The sequence below is a fragment of the Scyliorhinus torazame genome, chromosome 7 (genome assembly GCF_047496885.1).
Source record: "Scyliorhinus torazame isolate Kashiwa2021f chromosome 7, sScyTor2.1, whole genome shotgun sequence".
NCBI lineage: Eukaryota > Metazoa > Chordata > Chondrichthyes > Carcharhiniformes > Scyliorhinidae > Scyliorhinus > Scyliorhinus torazame.
In genome coordinates this window covers 82,972,990-82,990,347 of record NC_092713.1, presented here as the reverse complement: position 1 = coordinate 82,990,347, position 17,358 = coordinate 82,972,990, and the positions used below count along the sequence as shown (strand labels likewise).

Here is a 17,358-nt window from a genome sequence, read left to right as displayed (position 1 = left end):
TTTCTGTTATTATCGCACGTCAAATGTCTGCGCTCATTCTATCACACTGTCACCGTCCGTGACACTCCCCCTCCCTTTTCACATTTCATCTAAACATGTTCGAACCCAACACAGCCTTCTCTTGGCTGAGGCATGGAGTGGTCGGAACCTGTATTCAACCACCCCCTTCATAACGCAACCGTATACTGGTTGAGGTCTGGCTTAACCAGCTGGACTCCAGGGCAGCCAGCTGTATACCCTTTTTTTTTTTTTTTGCTATATTTCTGAAATGCCTACTGCATACTTTTTTTAAAAATTTGTTCTTGGGACATAGGCATCACATTAAATACATGTGCCATACATACCACTGTTGCTCCAGTTGTGAACATCGTACTCGGAGTATGTCAGGGATTGATCCTGAGAATTTCTCTCAGTTTGTTTGACTTGACCAAAGTGCCATGCTGGGTGGTGTTTACTGACTGGACCAGCGAAGAAGGCACATTTTGCATAAGTTACTACAACAGTGTCACTTGATCTAATGACCTTTTGTAACACTGGCTGCTTTATTGTCATTAAAAGGTTCAGGAACTTCACAACTCATTGTCTGAGGAAGTAAGAAGAGCAGACAAACTGGCTTTTGAATTGAAACAGATTGAAGAAAAGCATGAAACATTACTGAAGGAAAAAGAGGCAAGTGCTCTTGGTATTCCAATAGAAATACATGACCTGATTTCTTCGTCCTTCAAACCTGAGTATTTTGCTAGCTGAAATGTTTTAAACTGTCATATCACTACAAGGCATTTATCATGACATGGTTTTCACTGTGTACATTTTCCTAAAAACCTGTCAACTACCACTTTAACTTACTATCACTAAACTGAAGAAACAAATACAATTTGGCCGTGTTTCCTAGCCTTATTGACTATTAGATATAGTACACTTTGAGCATCCTTTACTCGAAATGCTTGGGGCCGAATGTGTATCGGATTTCGGAATTTTTCAGATTTCGGAATATGATGTTCGAGGGGGCGAAATGGCCTGTTCCTGTTCTTATGAAAGCTAATTTCTTGTTCCAGACATTCATCAATGGCACCTTTATGTTGTCGTTCTGACACATTCATAAAAAATATCTTAAAATGAAACACAAGAATTTATAAAATGGCTTGAGACGGGCACATGGGCAGCACGGGTCGCCCCCTTAAAGGGACCTCAAGACTTGCCCCCTTGAAGGGGCCACACTACTACACAAATCATCTAGATGATGCTTTCCAACATGACGGTGGAGAAAACCCTGTATAAAGTATTTGGTTAGTTGTAAAACACTTTGGAATATCCTGAGATAGTGCAATGTGCAAGTCTTTCTGATAATCACACTGAGAGCACAAATTTAATGCACTCACGTCTGGCTTTGATGAAGTTTTGGCACCAAAACAGCCCCACCTGGGGCTTGTGGCCATCTTTAACGCTTTGGGATCTACTCATTTGTGGTGGATTGGGACCTGTGCATCACCCGGGAACCTTCCCCACCTTCTCGTGACGTCATGCCGGCGCTCAAAAAAAGTGCGGGTTGGGAGCTTTTCGGTTTTGGGAATTTCGGATAAGGGATGCTCAACCTGTATAGATCTTTTAATATTACCTCAGTTTGGCACAACCAATAATCCGTTTATTTGTTGATCTACTTGGTGGTCGCCAGTCTTTCAAGATACTGCAGTATAATAATATAATATCTTTATTCTCACAAGTAGGCATACATTAAAACTGCAATGAAGTTACTGTGAAAAGCCCCTAGTCGCCACATTCCGGAGCCTGTTCGGGCATACAGAGGGAGAATTCAGATTGTCCAATTCATCCAACAATCCCGTCTTTTGGGACTTGTGGGAGAAAACCGGAGCACCCGGAGCAAACCCGTGCAGACTCCACACACTGACCCAAGCCAGTAATCGAACCTGAGACTCTGGGGCTGTGAAGCAACAGTGCCACCCACCGTGCTACCGTGCTGCCCACGGGGAAGGCCTGAGGGGTGCAGTGGGGTGGGGGAGGGCATGAATAATTGATGCTGGGTGGGCTACTTAAGGGCCTGGATTGGGGCAAGGGTGGGCTGCCGGCCCAGTGTAAATTTGCTCTGTGGTCAGAGGATGTGGGAACCTGGAGGGAATACTGCCCTTTTAATTTAATACTTCCCCCTAGTGGGGACACATTGTTGAGGATCTGGAATCACCTGGCAACTCATGATCCAAGAACTTTGAGGACCAACTGTAGAAATTCTACATGGTAGAAATGAGTAACTAACTTATCAGACCCGCAGCTCGGGAGCCAAGGGTTTGAGTGCCAACCTGGCAAATTGAGAAATTATAGAGAATTAATTTTGTAATTTGTCCTTTCGCACCAGAAAAAAAGGACATATGTTGAATTTTTATAAAAGTCCAGTTGATTTACTTTGACAAAGAGTCATCCAGACTCGAAAAGTTAGCTCCCTTCTCTCTCCACAGATGCTATCAGACCTGCTGTGATTGTCCAGTATTTTCTGTTTTTGTTTCAAATTCCAGCATCCGCAGTAATTTGCTTTTATCCTTCTACTCTTAATGTACCTGCAAAACAACTTACGATTTTCCTTTATTTTACCTGCAAGTATCCTTTCATGTCCACTTTTTGCTTTCCTAATTTCCTTTTTAGGTTCCCTCTTGCACATTCTATACTACTCTTGGATTGAGATAAATGATTTAGACTTGAATATAGGAGGGTTAATCATTGTTTTAGCATTGTTGCTGTGATATTTGTCTGTATTGTGTTTAGGCAATAGTAAAAACAAAATGCCACAATCATGAGTCATTGAGGATTTTAACATCTGCCACTTTCTAAAGACAATTCCAGTGCGTTTAAACTCAAATAAGCTAATCTTTTTGTTCCTTATTATTGTACTTGGTTAAGACTATATACATGCTCCAGTTTCGTACTTCACCGTGGTTGTATTAGAATGCAGCTTCAGTAGAGAGCAGTGAAATTGAGTGTGTATTTTATAATAGCTCTCAGCTGACCAGAATCCAGCTCTATTGAGGTGTGTAATGGAACATAAGCCTGAATATTGATTTAAATGATTTTTCCTGTCCAAATGTCTATTGAATAGTGATTTTTGTTGTATAGTTGGCAAGAAATTTTGTTAAGACTTTAAACTTATTTTGAGTTATAGTTGTTATGGGCCAGGGTTTAGAGAACCCCAAAGTGTATCATGGAGTTCACCTGACCCACAATTTTTACTAGATTGTGGTATGGGAGCACACACCCACTCAACAGGTGTGGTACAGCAGAAATGGAAAAGTATTATTTAAAGCAAAACAATGTTTATTCTATGAACTCAAGTTAACCTTTTTAAAACAAAAAGCGAACATCTTAGCAACCATTAATTCAAATACAACCCCCAAAGACTACAACACTTAAGTAATCTTTTAAGCTTTCCTTTTAACATCCATCAGACTTAAAACACCTTTTACCAGAAGCACATCAGGTTAAAGTCACTACTGCTATTAGTTTTAAATCACCAGGATCTATTTACAGTCTTTAGATTACAGAGAGAGATTCATACACCTTCTGGCTGTGACTGCAGCTATCCAGCTCTCAAAACTAAACTAAAACACACCCTGCAGCCTGCTCAAAAACGAAAGTAAAAAGCTGACAGACAGCCCAGCTCCACCCACTCTCTGACATCACTGCAGTGGTAAACACCCATATCTTAAAGGTACTCTCACTACAGATATTTACATACACACCCATTTATAAACAACCATTTCTTAAAGGTACTCTCACATGACATGGGTTCAAAGGGAAATTGCAGAGGAAGCTGAAAGAGCAACACCAAAGAAATCGTCTATCATCGATTAAAGATATTTCTCCCTTGGGCGAAGAAAATATAATTTACACACAAAAAAAATCATTGTCCATAATTAACCATTTGTAGTCATTTTAATCCTAATTTTTTTTAAAGAGTTTAGATGATTTGACATAACTTGGGACTTCACACACTTACCATAATCTTGGTTGGATTTACATTTCATATTTGTCATACAATTTCCAAGATGTCAACGACAATCTTCCCCAATGATGTAGGCATAATTTTTAATTCACAAGTGTTACAACCTGGTGAGGAGGAGTGAGCTGACTCCCCTCCTACTCAATCACCTTGGTTGCAACAAAGATATTTACAGTTTATTTTCCACGTAAATGCCTTTTCCAATCCTAATATATGTATTTGTTAATAAGGAACAAATCAAGTTGGGTTGTACTGAGTCAAAGAAAGAGTAGGTTTGTTAGTTACTAAAGCTGAGAAAAAATAATGATGATCCAATGACACATGAACTCATAAGTGCGTACAAACCCTCATGCTCTCACAGACTCTCTCTCTCAAAGTGGAGATGGTTGACAGCTTCAAATTCCTGGATGTACACACCAGCAACAATCTGTCCTCGTCCACCCATGTCAACGCTATGACCAAGAAAGCACAACAGCACCTATACATCCTCAGGAAACTAAGGAAATTCGGCATGTTGACATTAACTCCTACCAATTTTTACAGATGCACCATAGAAAGCATCCTATATGGCTGCATTACAGCCTGGTCTGGCACCTGCTTGGCCCAAGACCGTAAGAAACTACAGAGAGTCGTGAACACAGCCCAGTCCATCACGGGAATCTGCCTCCCATACATTGACTCTGTCTACAGCTCCCGCTGACTTGGGAAAGCGAGCAGCATAACCAAAGACCCCTCCCATCTAGGTTATTCTCTCTTCCAATCTCTTCCATCGGGCAGAAGATACAAAAATCTAAGAACATGCACTAACAGATTCAAAACAGCTTCTTCACCGCTGTTACCAGTCTCCTGAATGGCCCTCTTGTGGACTGAACTGATTTCTCCACACATCTTCTCTACTGAGTAGTACTACACTCTGTATGCTTCATCCGATGTCTATGTCTATGTATTTGCATTGTGTATTTATCGTATGTCCGATGTTTTTCATGTACGGAATGATCTGCCTGGACTGTACACAGACCATACTTTTCACTGTACCTCAGTACACATGACAAATCTAAATCTTAATATAATATAATAATAACCTTTATTGTCATTAGTAGGCTTACATTAACACTGCAATGAAGTTACTGTGAAAATCCCCTAGTTGCCACATTCTGGCGCCTGTTCGGGTACATGGAGGGAGAATTCAGAATGTCCAAATGATCTAACAGCATGTCTTTCGGGACTTGGCACTCTTTCATGTGCACACTCATGCACACCCATTCACACACACACGCACCTCACAGTCTCTCTCACACACATTCTCTCTCTCTCTCTGACACACACATTCACTCAACTCCTACATATCCTCCAAGGTTAGAGTCCAAAGAAAGTCAAGAGAGTATACAATTAAGCTCTCTGCTTGTCTTTAAGGTGTAGACTGTTGAAGGATTCTGGAGATGACTTGGTTCAGGTCAGCACTTTGTTGATTCACTCTCTTAGCTTTAGACAAAGAGAGACCTTCACTGTTCTCTTCTAGCAGTGTTTTCAGTTGACTCATTGACCTCCTTGATTCCACTTGGCAGAACCAGTTTTTAAAAATCCTATCTGTGTATTCCCAGAAAGGAATTGAATTAACATGGCCTGCAACAATGACCACAAGACAAGTAATCACAATTTTTGATCTTTTTTAAATCTCTGAAACATTTGCACTTTTTTAAGGCAGAAATCAACTAGGGATGGGGTTATATCCTCCTCCACAGGGAATTTTATACGATGAGTATCTGACTGGCTGGCAGTTCCCATTGTCATGATAGGACTACAGCTGATCAAAGTCTTGTACTTTGCATTTCTAATGCTTTCCTTTCAAGAGAATCCTGTTTGGAGTAGACTGTGACACCCCATCAGGTGTGAAATTCCATGCAACAGGTCTGCAGTACACTTTGTATAGAAGGTCTCCAGAGAAGTGGTCACCATACAACATCAGACATCATGGGCGAAATTCACTTACCCGCCCCGCCACATTTCTGCCCTGACCGGCCGGCGGGAGTCTCCATAACACCGGCCGGTCAATGGGGTTTCCCATTGTGGGGCAGCCCCACGCCGTCGGGAAACCCCCCGGCGCCAGCAAAACGGAGACTCCCGCCGGCGGAGAATGACGCCCCAGGTGACTCATGGCAGCCATTTTCAATCAGTGCCTTTTCTTCTATTTTCTTAAAACAGGTCTTCTTTAAACAATGGGCATGATCTACTTTTGACAAAGGGTCATCTGGACTCGAAACGTGAGCTCTTTTCTCTCCCTACAGATGCTGCCAGACCTGCTGAGATTTTCCAGCATTTTCTCTTTTGGCATGATCTACCAGCCAGATCGAGTGGCACACAGTCGGTAAATGCCGGGGGAAACCTCCCACGGGATTCCTCACATCTGTTGCGCCACATGAGATCTCATGAAGTCTAACAAGATTGAGCGAGGTGTCATGATCTGGGTCCCGCCCACAATGCGTGGGATCCAGTCTCACAAGATTAAGTGGGTAGATCTACCCGACCCCCGGCATCTATCTGCCTCCGCAAGGAGATCCCAGCCAGGCGCCATTAGTACACAAATGACACACATGTGGACAAGGTGGACTGGACCTGGGGGGGTTATGAAAGGAGAAATAATGGGGGTGTATAAAGGGCTGGTATGAAGGGGCCTCTGGAAGGTTGAGGGGTGGTGAAGTCATGAAGGGGGGGGCCTGAAAGGGGATGTAGGAATGTCTGAAAAGGGGTCCCTCAGCGACCCCATAGTGGGGTGTCTTCACTGGGGGGGGGGGGGGGGGTTATGCCCATATGTGTGAAGGGTGATGGTGCTCATGGGTGGGGGGCCCCTCAAGCTCACTTCGAAATCTGGACATTCTTTTGAAATGGTGGCCTGATATCTGAGGAGCCAGTATGGCCAGCGAGTCCAGCTCCCCAGTGATGGAAACAATTCTAAGTGTGGACTAACCCAGAGAGAAATGCCCCAGGGCCCGAATAAGTGACTAAGTGCATTCTAAGAGTGGTTAGAAAGCGGTGGGGAACTTGCCGACAAGAGCCGGGGTGAAACTCCCAGCCAAACTCGCCTGAAATGACACTTAGAAACTTTTCAGTTAGATCACACCCATTATGTCTGTGGTTAGCTGCTGAAGTTGTAGGTGGATCTCACTCAGTCACAGCTTCCTATTGTTATGACAGCAGCTTAATTGGCATTTTGCATCAATGAAGCAGATTGAAATGACAATTGTCCACATTAAAAGCCCCTGTCAATGACAAGGAAAACAAAACCCGGCCAGCACTGAGTTTAAAAATCATTCAACAAAATTCACACAACATATTACAACAAGTAATGATATATTGGATTGATTTCTATAATCTAATCTCTTCATTCAACTGCTGGTTTAGTAAATTACGTGAGATTTGATATTTATGAAATCTGCAACATTGCCTTACTCAGAATATATTTCCTCTGTATTTATTGAGAGCTATCGAGTAACATTTTTGAGGAGTTGCATGTCTCTGTCATTTACGAATTTTTTTTCCTTCAGCGACTGATCGTAGAGCGCGATACACTGAAAGAAACTAATGAGGAACTCAAATGCACACAAGTGCAACAAGATCACTTGTTACAATCAGGTATGATTCAGTTTCTTTAATTGTTTGTTTTCTGTGTTCTCCTTGTAGGTTTCCAACAATTATGATTGTGCATTTTTTTTTCTTCGAGTTGGTTAAGATGCCTTTAAATCCATAAATATAAATTTATTCACAGAACTTTTGTTGCTTTGTCATAACAGCATTGTTTTGTGTTGCATCATTTGGAGGGTTCTCATTTTCAAATAAGACCAAACTATTTCCTCCTCTTCCTCCATTGGAATGTCGTAACTCTGCCAGAACACTGAATTTATGAAAATCGCCACTGATAAATGTGAAAATACCCATCACCTGATTTTCACACAAAGCATTTTTCCAAGTTGTCTCTATTTGGCGAACTAGGTGTATACTTGGTGTGAAATAGTGCCCTGGATCAAGGGAATGTAAGTGGAACCGTCATATTAAAACCGCTTAATTTCCAGTAGTAAATGGCGAATAATTCAAAGTTTTGTTCTCCAGGTAAATTTTCTCTGGATTCACATGACCATCTTGCAGCTGAAATTCTTCCTGTGGAATATAGGTATAGTTCTTTCATTCCTACACACACCAAAAATTGAAATCCCTAAAATTAATGTTACAATTTGGAGATCATGGGCGTCATTCTTCGGCCCCCCGCTGGGTCGGAGAATGGCCGTTGGCCGCCGTGAATCCCGCCCCCGCCGAAGTCTCCGGTACCGGAGATTGGGCGGGGGCAGGAATCGGGCCGCGCCGGTTGGCGGGACCCCCCCGCTCAATTCTCCGGCCCGGATGGGCCGAAGTCCCGCCCAGAAATTGCCTGTCCCGCCGGCGTAAATCAAACCTGGTATTTACCGGCGGGACCAGGCGGCGTGGGCGGGCTCCGGGGTCCTGGGGGGGAGCGCGGGGCAATCTGACCCCGGGGTGTGCCCCCACGGTGGCCTGGCCCGCGATCGGGGCCCACCGATCCGCGGGCGGGCCTGTGCCGTGGGGGCACTCTTTCCCTTCCGCCTCCGCCACGGCCTCCACCATGGCGGAGGTGGAAGAGACTCTCCCCACTGCGCATGCGCGGGAAACTGTCGGCGCCCGCTGAAGCTCCCGCGCATGCGCCGGGAAACTGTCAGCAGCCGCTCCCGCGCATGCGCCGGGAAACTGTCAGCGGCCGCTGACGCTCCCGCGCATGCGCCGCATTTCCGCGCCAGCTGGCGGGGCAACAAACGCCATTTCCGCCAGCTGGCAGGGCGGAAATCCCTCCGGCGTCGGCCTAGCCCCTCAATGTTGGGGCTAGGCCGCCAAAGATGCGGAGCATTCTGCACCTTTGGGCCGGCGTGATGCCCGCCTGATTGGCGCCATTTTTGGCGCCAGTCGGTGGACATCGCGCCGTTGGTGGAGAATTTCGCCCCATGTTTTTAACATTGTTGTTTCAATGAAAAAGCAGTTTTAATAAGGGGAAGTAGATTTAGGACTGAGTTTAGGAGGAACTTCTTCACCCAAAGGGTTGTGAATCTATGGAATTCCTTGCCCAGTGAAGCAGTAGAGGCTCCTTCATTAAATGTTTTTAAGATAAAGATAGATAGTTTTTTGAAGAATAAAGGGATTAAGGGTTATGGTGTTCGGGACGGAAAGTGGAGCTGAGTCCACAAAAGATCAGCCATGATCTCATTGAATGGCGGAGCAGGCTCTAGGGGCCTTATGTTCTTATTAACTTCTGGCAATGTCAGTACTAAACTCCTTGGTCCTGAATTCCACAGATTATCTCATTTGCTGTGGCTTCCAGGCATCTAAAGTGTTTTCCCAGTGGTACCATTAATATTCAGTAGGATATCAGGACAGTCCCCATGGAAATATATTATCCTGATATTTAAAATAAATGTACATTTTAAATACTTCAACACCAATAAATAAATAAACAGAAAACTATCTTGTGCAATGTACTTTTCTAAATGTGTATATTATATTTTTTGTTGCTTTTTTTTTGTTGATATACATTGCTTAAAACTAATTAGGTATAATTATTATGCAATAATACCCAACTTTCACAAAGAAGAGACAACACTCCTGACTGCAGGTATAATGTTGGGACAGACACTTTAAACAGTGATTTTGCAATTCATTCGTATGTGCAGGGAGAAGTTCATCCGACTGCAACATGAGAACAAGATGTTGCAATTGCATCATGAGGGATCAGAAAATGAACGTATTTTGGTGCTGCAGAAGTTGTTAGACGATGCGAATCGGACAAAAAATGAACTGGAGACAGAAAATAGGTATGAATATGTTTTTGGTATGACTTAAACTGTTCTTCGTCTGTTGATTTCTGAGGAAATATTTTTAAATGCCAGGAACCAGTCTGATTTACATCCTGCTGTTCATTAGGGCTGTGGTGTTAGTCAGTTTGGCTCAGGAACGTAGTTGCGTCAAGGTGGTCGGACGAGGGGGATTAATCAGGTCAGGAGAGTAGTCTGGTCAGGTTAGGAGGGTAGTCCAGTTAGGGGTGGTTGGGGGTCAGTGGGGTAATTGGGGAGTCGGTTTTGTAGTCATTCAGGGGTTAGACTATGTTTTAACCTAGTATTTCCTGGGTTGCCCGGTGAGTATTACAGAACTGTCCCAAGTCTCCAGGGCCAAAGCTTAGTGTTGAGACATTTGGGAAGGATCCCCTGGTGCTGCGGAATTGCCCTTCAGATGTTCAGATAAAACGTCTCAAGCAGTTTCCATGTAGGTCTGGATTTTGTGACTTCCAAAGGGCTCCGATGCACATCTTCAGTCGTACAGCTGAGACTGGATTCTCCATCGGCGTGATCCTCTGTTTTGCCGGCAGCGCACTCACGCCTGCGGTGTTCCCGACGGCAAGGGGGTGCCCACAATGGGAAACCCCATCGGCCAGCTGGCGGGGCGGAGGATCCTGCTGCTGGTAGGGGCATGCCGCACCAGAAAACGGGTGCGGAAGGATGAAAAATCCCGCCCCTGGTCTCCGACAATTTGGAGAGCAGAAGATTTGGGCTTGTTTGTTTTTTAAATATGTCTGAGTCCTAAAGTAAATAAGCACCATTGAATTTGTGTAAGTTAGTTGGGTGTAGTGTTGAATGCCTCATTTATAGGAAAAATATTCAATTCCCTGAAATGGTAGAATTAAGATTTGCAAAATTGATATTCAAAATCCAAGGCTATCGATGTGAAGAACAACATGGAAGATTTTTTCACTAGAACAGAAACGGTTAAAGAAGGATCCAAAGGGATTTTCAAAGTTGAGAAATATTTAGAGAGGTAATTGATGAACAGTTGTTTTGATTGGTTGATGAACTGGTACTAAGGATTATCATTAGAAGGCAGATGAGGAAAGTGAGAGGAAATGCTTTCACATGGGGAGTGATAATTGAGGCAGAGAATATATATTTCTGAGACTATTCGGTTGAATATTTGAAAGGAAAAATATTAATGGCTATGGGTCAAGAGTAGGGAAATAAAATTAGGAGAGATGTCTTCAGTTGAAGAACAAGCACCAGCATAGCATGATGATCCAAAATAATATTTGGCTTAACCTAGCTGGTTTAATTCTTTTATGACCTTTTAAAACAGAATTAAAAACCAGCGTGTACAAGAGCTGCAGCATCAAGTTGACGATCTCCAGAAAGTCTTACAGGAGCAAGGCCCCAAGTCGGAGGAAGTGAGTTATTGATTAAAAGTAATTTAAGACGATATTATAAGGGGGGGGGGTTGCAGATCAGGAATCCACAGGAGGCTGGCATGAAACTGATTTGCATCTGCAAATGAGGTCAAATGAAGGCCCGACCGGAATCTTCAGTTGTCGAATGGTTCCACTCTGTCCCTTGCCGGGATCCTTTTAAATAATGAGACTTGGCAACCATCAGGTGTAAGGTCTGATTGTACCCACTATTTCTGATTGGTCAGGAAGCCCAGAAGCAGGATGCTAAGCTATGGCTCAGAGAGCTACAGGAAAAATCACTTTCCCCAGATTTGCAGTTTCCTGTCACCTTCCCTCTGGGAACAGGTGCAAATGTTCAGCCCACAACTTGAAGAACCTTTGGACATGTTCGTTCTTAACTGCTGAACTGCATGATTAAGGGTAAAAAAAAATAATTCTGTAATAAAACATAGAAAAGTACATGAGGAATTATTCTTGAATATTAATATTGTATAATGAAAGGCAACTGATTATGTAGAAAGTTTATGATTTATATTATTCTAATAGCAAGTGCTTAATTTTGATTATGGTTCCCATTAGCCTATGGGGAGCACCAGTACTGACCAGGATGGCCGGGTCCTAAAGGACATAACTGCTAGACTGGGTCTGTGACAGGTGGTGAGGGAACCAACAACAGGAAAAAACATACTAGATCCCATCCTCACCAAGATGCCTGCTGCAGATGCATTCGTCCATGATAGTATCGGTCGGAGTTACCACTGCACAGTCCTTCTGCAGACAAAGTCCCATCTTCACATTGAGGGTACCGTCCATAGTGTTGTGTGCCACTACCATTGTGATAAATGGGAAAGATTCAAGAACAGATCCAGCAACTCTAGACTGGGCATCCATGAGGCACTGTGGGCCATCAGCAGCAGCAGAATTGTACTCAGCCACAATTTCTAAATTCATGGCCTGGCATATTACCTACTCTACCATTACTGCCAAGCCAAGGGGTCAGCCCTGGTTCAATGAAGAGTGCAGGAAGGCATGCTAGGAGCAACACCAGACATACCTAAAAATGAGGTGTTAACCTGGTGAAGCTACAATACAGGACTACTTGTATAGACAGAGCTGCGCGATCTCACAACCAACGGATCAGATCTATGTGTCCCATGGGTTTCCTGGTTTCCTCTGGATGCTCTGGTTTCCCCTACCATTCCCGAAAGACGTGCTTGTTAGGTGAATTGGTCATTCTGAATTCTCCCTCCGTGTACCCGAACAGGTGCCGGAATGTGGCACCTAGGAGATTTTAACAGTAACTTCATTGCACTGTTAATATAAGCCTACTTGTGACACTAATAAGGATTATCATTATTAAGCTCTGCAGTCCTGCCACATTCAAACAACTCACTGGAGGAGGCTCCACAATTATCCCCATCCTAAATGATGGAGGAGCCCAGCATATCTGTGCAAACGACAAGATTGAAACATTCGCAATAATCTTCAGCCAGAAGTGCCGAGTGAATGATCCATCTCGGTCTCCTCCAGAGGTCCTAAGCATCACAGATGTCAGTCTTCAGCCAATTAGATTCACTCCACATGATATCAAGAAATGGCTGAAGGCACTGGACACTGCAACGGCTATGGTCCCTGACAATACTCTGGCAATAGTACTGAAGACGTGTGCTCCAGAACTTGCCGCGCCCTTGGCTAAGCTGTTCCAGTACATCTACAACATTGGCATTTCCCCAGCAATGTGGAAAATTGCCCAGGTATGTCCTGTACACCAAAAGCAGGACAAATCCAACCCGGTCAATTACCGCAATATCTCAATCATCAGTAAAGCGGCATTTACTTAGCAATAACCTGCTGACTGATGCTCAGTTTGGGTTCCGCCAGGGTCACTCAACTCCTGACCTGTCCTGCAGACTACTGCAAGTAGTCCGAGTTCAAACATGGACAAAAGAGCTGAACTCCAGAGATGAGGTGAGTGACTGCCCTTGACATCAAGGCAACATTTGACCAAGTATGGTATCAAGGAGCCCCAGCAAAACTGGAGTCAATGATAATCAGGGGGAAACTCTCCACTGGTTGGAGTCATACCTGGCACAAAGGAAGGTGGTTGTGGTGGTTGGAGGTCAATCAGTTCAGCTCCAGGACATCACTGCAGGAGTTCCTCAGGGTAGTGTCCGAGGTCCAACCATCTTCAGCTGCTTCACCAATGACCTTCCTTCCAACATAAGGTCAGATGTGGGGGTGTTCGCTGATGATTGCACAATTCTCAGCTCCATTCATGACTCCTCAGACACTGGAGCAGTCCACGTGCAAATGGAACAAGACCTGGACACTATCCAGGCTTGGGCTGGCAAGTGGCAAGTAACATTTGAGTCACACAAGTGCAAGGCAATGGCCATCTCTAATAAGAGAGAATCAAACCTGGAGTAACCATGTAAATACTGCGGCCACAAGAGCAGGTCAGGCTAGGATTCATGCGGCAAGTAACTCACCCCATGACTCCCCAAAGCCTGTCCACCATCTACAGGGCACAAGTCAGGAGTGTAATGGAATATTCCCCACTTGCCTGGGTGAGTGCAGCTCCAAAAACACTCAGAAGCTCAACACCATCTAGAACAAAGCAGCCCCGCGTGATTGGATCCCATTCCACAAACATTGACTCCTTCTGGGCAGCAGACATGGGAACACAGCCACTTGGCGGTTCCCCTCCAAGTCACTCACCGTCCTGACTTGCAAACATACCGCTGTTCCATCACTGTTGCTGGGTCAAAATCCTGGATCTCCCTCACTAACAGCACAGTGTGTATACCTACACCATACGCACTGTAGTGTTTCAAGAAGGCATCTCCCCACCACCTTTCAAAGGCAAAAAGGGATGGGCAACAAATGTTGGCTGAGCCAGCGAAGCCCACATCCCATAAAAATGAATTTTTAAAAAATATATGTTTCTGTAATTAGTGCTTTTGCCACTGATATTATGACCGAAGAGCAAGAAAAAAGCAGGTGGATATAATCATAGCAAAACTGGAGTTAATACATTTCTAATACATTTTCACCATTTGCTTCGATCATATTGTATTTATGCATTTCCATTTTCTCCTTTTTGATGTCGATTTAAAGAGTAGCTTCAGACTAGGACAATGAAAAGCAATTTCACTTTAATGGGCATTATACAGTTATAACAAATAACTTTCACTGCTTCATGAGTATATGTTGCTGAAGTATTCGATACAGATTGTTTCATTATTAGTTGCCAAAAATATGCTATTGAATCATTACAATATCATGTACCAAATATTCTTGATATGTTTTCTGTTTTTGCAGTCAAGTGATCTGAAGAAGAAATTGGATGCACACCTGTAAGTAAATAGTACTTAAGAATTTTTTCTTCTTAAATGTATAATCCCTTGCAGGAGATTTACAACTGCTTACAGTTCAGTCGGTTCAGGTTTCTAACCTCTACAGGTAAAGTTGATATTTTTGAGCCTGCCTGAAAGCTTTCTCCTGTCTGAAACACAAACTGAAATTGCCGGGCACAATGGCAAACTAGAGACAATTTGCACTTTTGCAAACTGAGCCTTGGTGATGGAGTGAGTAGGTCAGTTGAGAGTTGAACAGTAATTTTCTCTGCATTTTATTTGTCGCACATGTACCTCTAGAGAGAAACTTCATGAGGCCCATGATGAGCTGCAGAAAAAGCGAGAACTTATTGAAGACTTACAACCTGAAATACAACAGAGCTGTAAGTTTAAAAATAATATAATAGACACAAAGTTGTAACTATGCAATTACAGCAGAAAATGCTGTAAGAGCTCCAAAGGTTAGGCAACATCTGTGGAATAAGGAAGACAGGGTTAACAGTTTAGGTTTATGGCCCATCATCGGAACCACAGGGATGCTATAGATGAATAGATTAAAAGGAGGAAAGAAGGAATAGAGAAGAAAAAAATAGATGGCAAACAGGAGATGATTAAATGACAGAAGTGCTGAAGGTTTGAAATAAAAGGAGTAAATAATGAGGAAAATTAGATATGGCTGAGACTCATTGAATGTGTGAATGGCTACAGTGGGATGGCAGAGGGGAAGGAATCATAAAAAAAAATCTGGTAAAACCCCAGTGATCTGTGTGTAAAGTGATATTGGTCTTTTGGATGATCCTGAGTGAGGCATGGATTAATCCCAGCAGAAATCACACCTGGAAGGGAGGCAGACAAGTAGGAAAACAAAAGAATCTTGAAGCGTTTGAACAAGAATTTGTGCGGATGGGTGGTGCAGGGCTGCATGAACTCACCATGAGGTTTCTATATGTTGCACGATTGGTCAGTAAAAACTATACCAAGAAGGCAAGATATTTGGGGAGACAAAATAGGCTTATGGTACAACTTTGAGGGGAGTACAGGAGCAGAAGGACCTTGGGGTTCAAGTGCATAATGAAAAATGAAATTAAACGAAAATCGCTTATTGTCACAAGTAGGCTTCAAATGAAGTTACTGTGAAAAGCCCCTAGTCGCCACATTCCGGCGCCTGTTCGGGGAGGCTGATACGGCTAATTCTCTGAAGAAGGCCAGGCGAGTTGAAACAGTTGTTAAGAAGGCTTATAGGATCCTTGGGTTTAGTAGAGGTATAGAGTATAAAAGCAAGGAAATAATTGGTCAGACCACATTTGGAATATTGTGTTCAGTTCTGGGCACCTTATTTAAGGAAGGATGTGCAGAGGAGATTTACTAGAATTACACCAGGAATGAGGAATTTTAGATATAAGGGAAGATTAGAGAAATTGGGCTTGTTTTCCTTAGAGCAGAGAAGATTAAGAGGTGACCTTATAGAGGTGTTCAAAATTCTGAACACTTTTGTTATGGTAAAGAAGAATATTCTGTTTCCAGTTGTTGGTAGGTCAGTGACTAGGGGGTCACAATTTCAAGATGGTCAGCAAGAGAGCTAGGAATGAGATGAGGAGAACCTCAGAGAGTTGTTGGGATTTTCAATGTGCTGCCTGGGAGGGTGGTGGAGGCGGATCCAGAGGAGGTTTCAAAAGAGAACTGGATATATATTTGAAACTGATGCAATTAGAAGGTTCTGTAGATCGGGCAGGGAAATGGGACTAGCTAGATAGCTTGTGCAGACACGATGGGCCAAATGGACTTCTTCTGTGCTGCAAAATTCTATGATTCTATTTATGATAACCTAAATATTACAGAAAACCTTTTTACTAATAACCCCTGTTCATACCAGTTCTAGTATCCAAAGATTAGGGGCGAGATTCTCCACTCCCGCGCCGGTTGGGAGAATCGCCTGGGCCGCCAAAATTTCCCGGGACGCCGGTCCGACGCCCTCCCGCAATTCTCCCAAGCGGCGGGAACGGCCCCGTCGAGTTCCGCAGGCCGGAGAATCGCCGGAGACACCCAAAATGGCGATTCTCCGGCACCCCCGCTATTCTCAGGCCCGGATGGGCCGAGCGGCCAGGCCAAAACGGCGGGTTCCCCCGGCGCCGTCCACACCTGGTCGCTGCCGCCGGGAATAGCGCGCGATCGGTGGGGGGGGCGGCCTGCGTGGGGGCGAGGGGGGATCCTGCACCGGGGGTGTACCTCAAATGTGGGGTGGTCCGCGATCGGTGCCCACCGATCGTCGGGCCGTCCTCTCTGAAGGAGGACCCCCTTCCTTCCGCGGCCCCGCAAGATCCGTCCGCCACCTTCTTGCGAGGCGGACTTAGAGAGGACGGCAACCACGCTTGCGCAGGTTGCCGCTGGCCAACCCGCGCATGTGCGGATGACGCCAGTAACGCGGCGCCGGCCGCGTCATCTATGCAGCGGTGCCTTTACGCAGGCGACAAGGCCTGGCGCGTGTAGGTGACGCAGCCCCGATCCTAGCCCATTGTCAGGGCCTGAATCGGTCGGGATCGGGGCCGTTTCGCGCCGTCGTGAACCTCAACGGCATTCACGACGGCGCGGCCATTTCGGCGGGGGAGTGGAGAATCCCGCCCCCAGGTTTTAGAAAGTATCCAAATCTTGGGCGAAATTCTCCCCCAACGGCGGGATGCCCGCCGACTGGCGCCAAAGCCGGCGCAAATCAGACGGGCATCGCGCCGGCAAAAAGG

General features: G+C 44.6%; 1 protein-coding gene across 1 annotated transcript in view; it reads left to right on the top strand.

Annotated features, from left to right (window-relative positions):
* hook1 (hook microtubule-tethering protein 1) overlaps positions 1 to 17,358 on the top strand; it is a 149,510-nt gene that overhangs the window by 117,857 nt on the left and 14,295 nt on the right. The window contains exons 12-18 of the mRNA XM_072510981.1: positions 559 to 669; positions 7,546 to 7,633; positions 8,108 to 8,168; positions 9,730 to 9,870; positions 11,180 to 11,267; positions 14,589 to 14,623; positions 14,924 to 15,006. Of these exons, the coding sequence (XP_072367082.1) occupies positions 559 to 669; positions 7,546 to 7,633; positions 8,108 to 8,168; positions 9,730 to 9,870; positions 11,180 to 11,267; positions 14,589 to 14,623; positions 14,924 to 15,006 (607 nt within the window). The remainder of the gene's footprint in view (positions 1 to 558; positions 670 to 7,545; positions 7,634 to 8,107; positions 8,169 to 9,729; positions 9,871 to 11,179; positions 11,268 to 14,588; positions 14,624 to 14,923; positions 15,007 to 17,358) is intronic.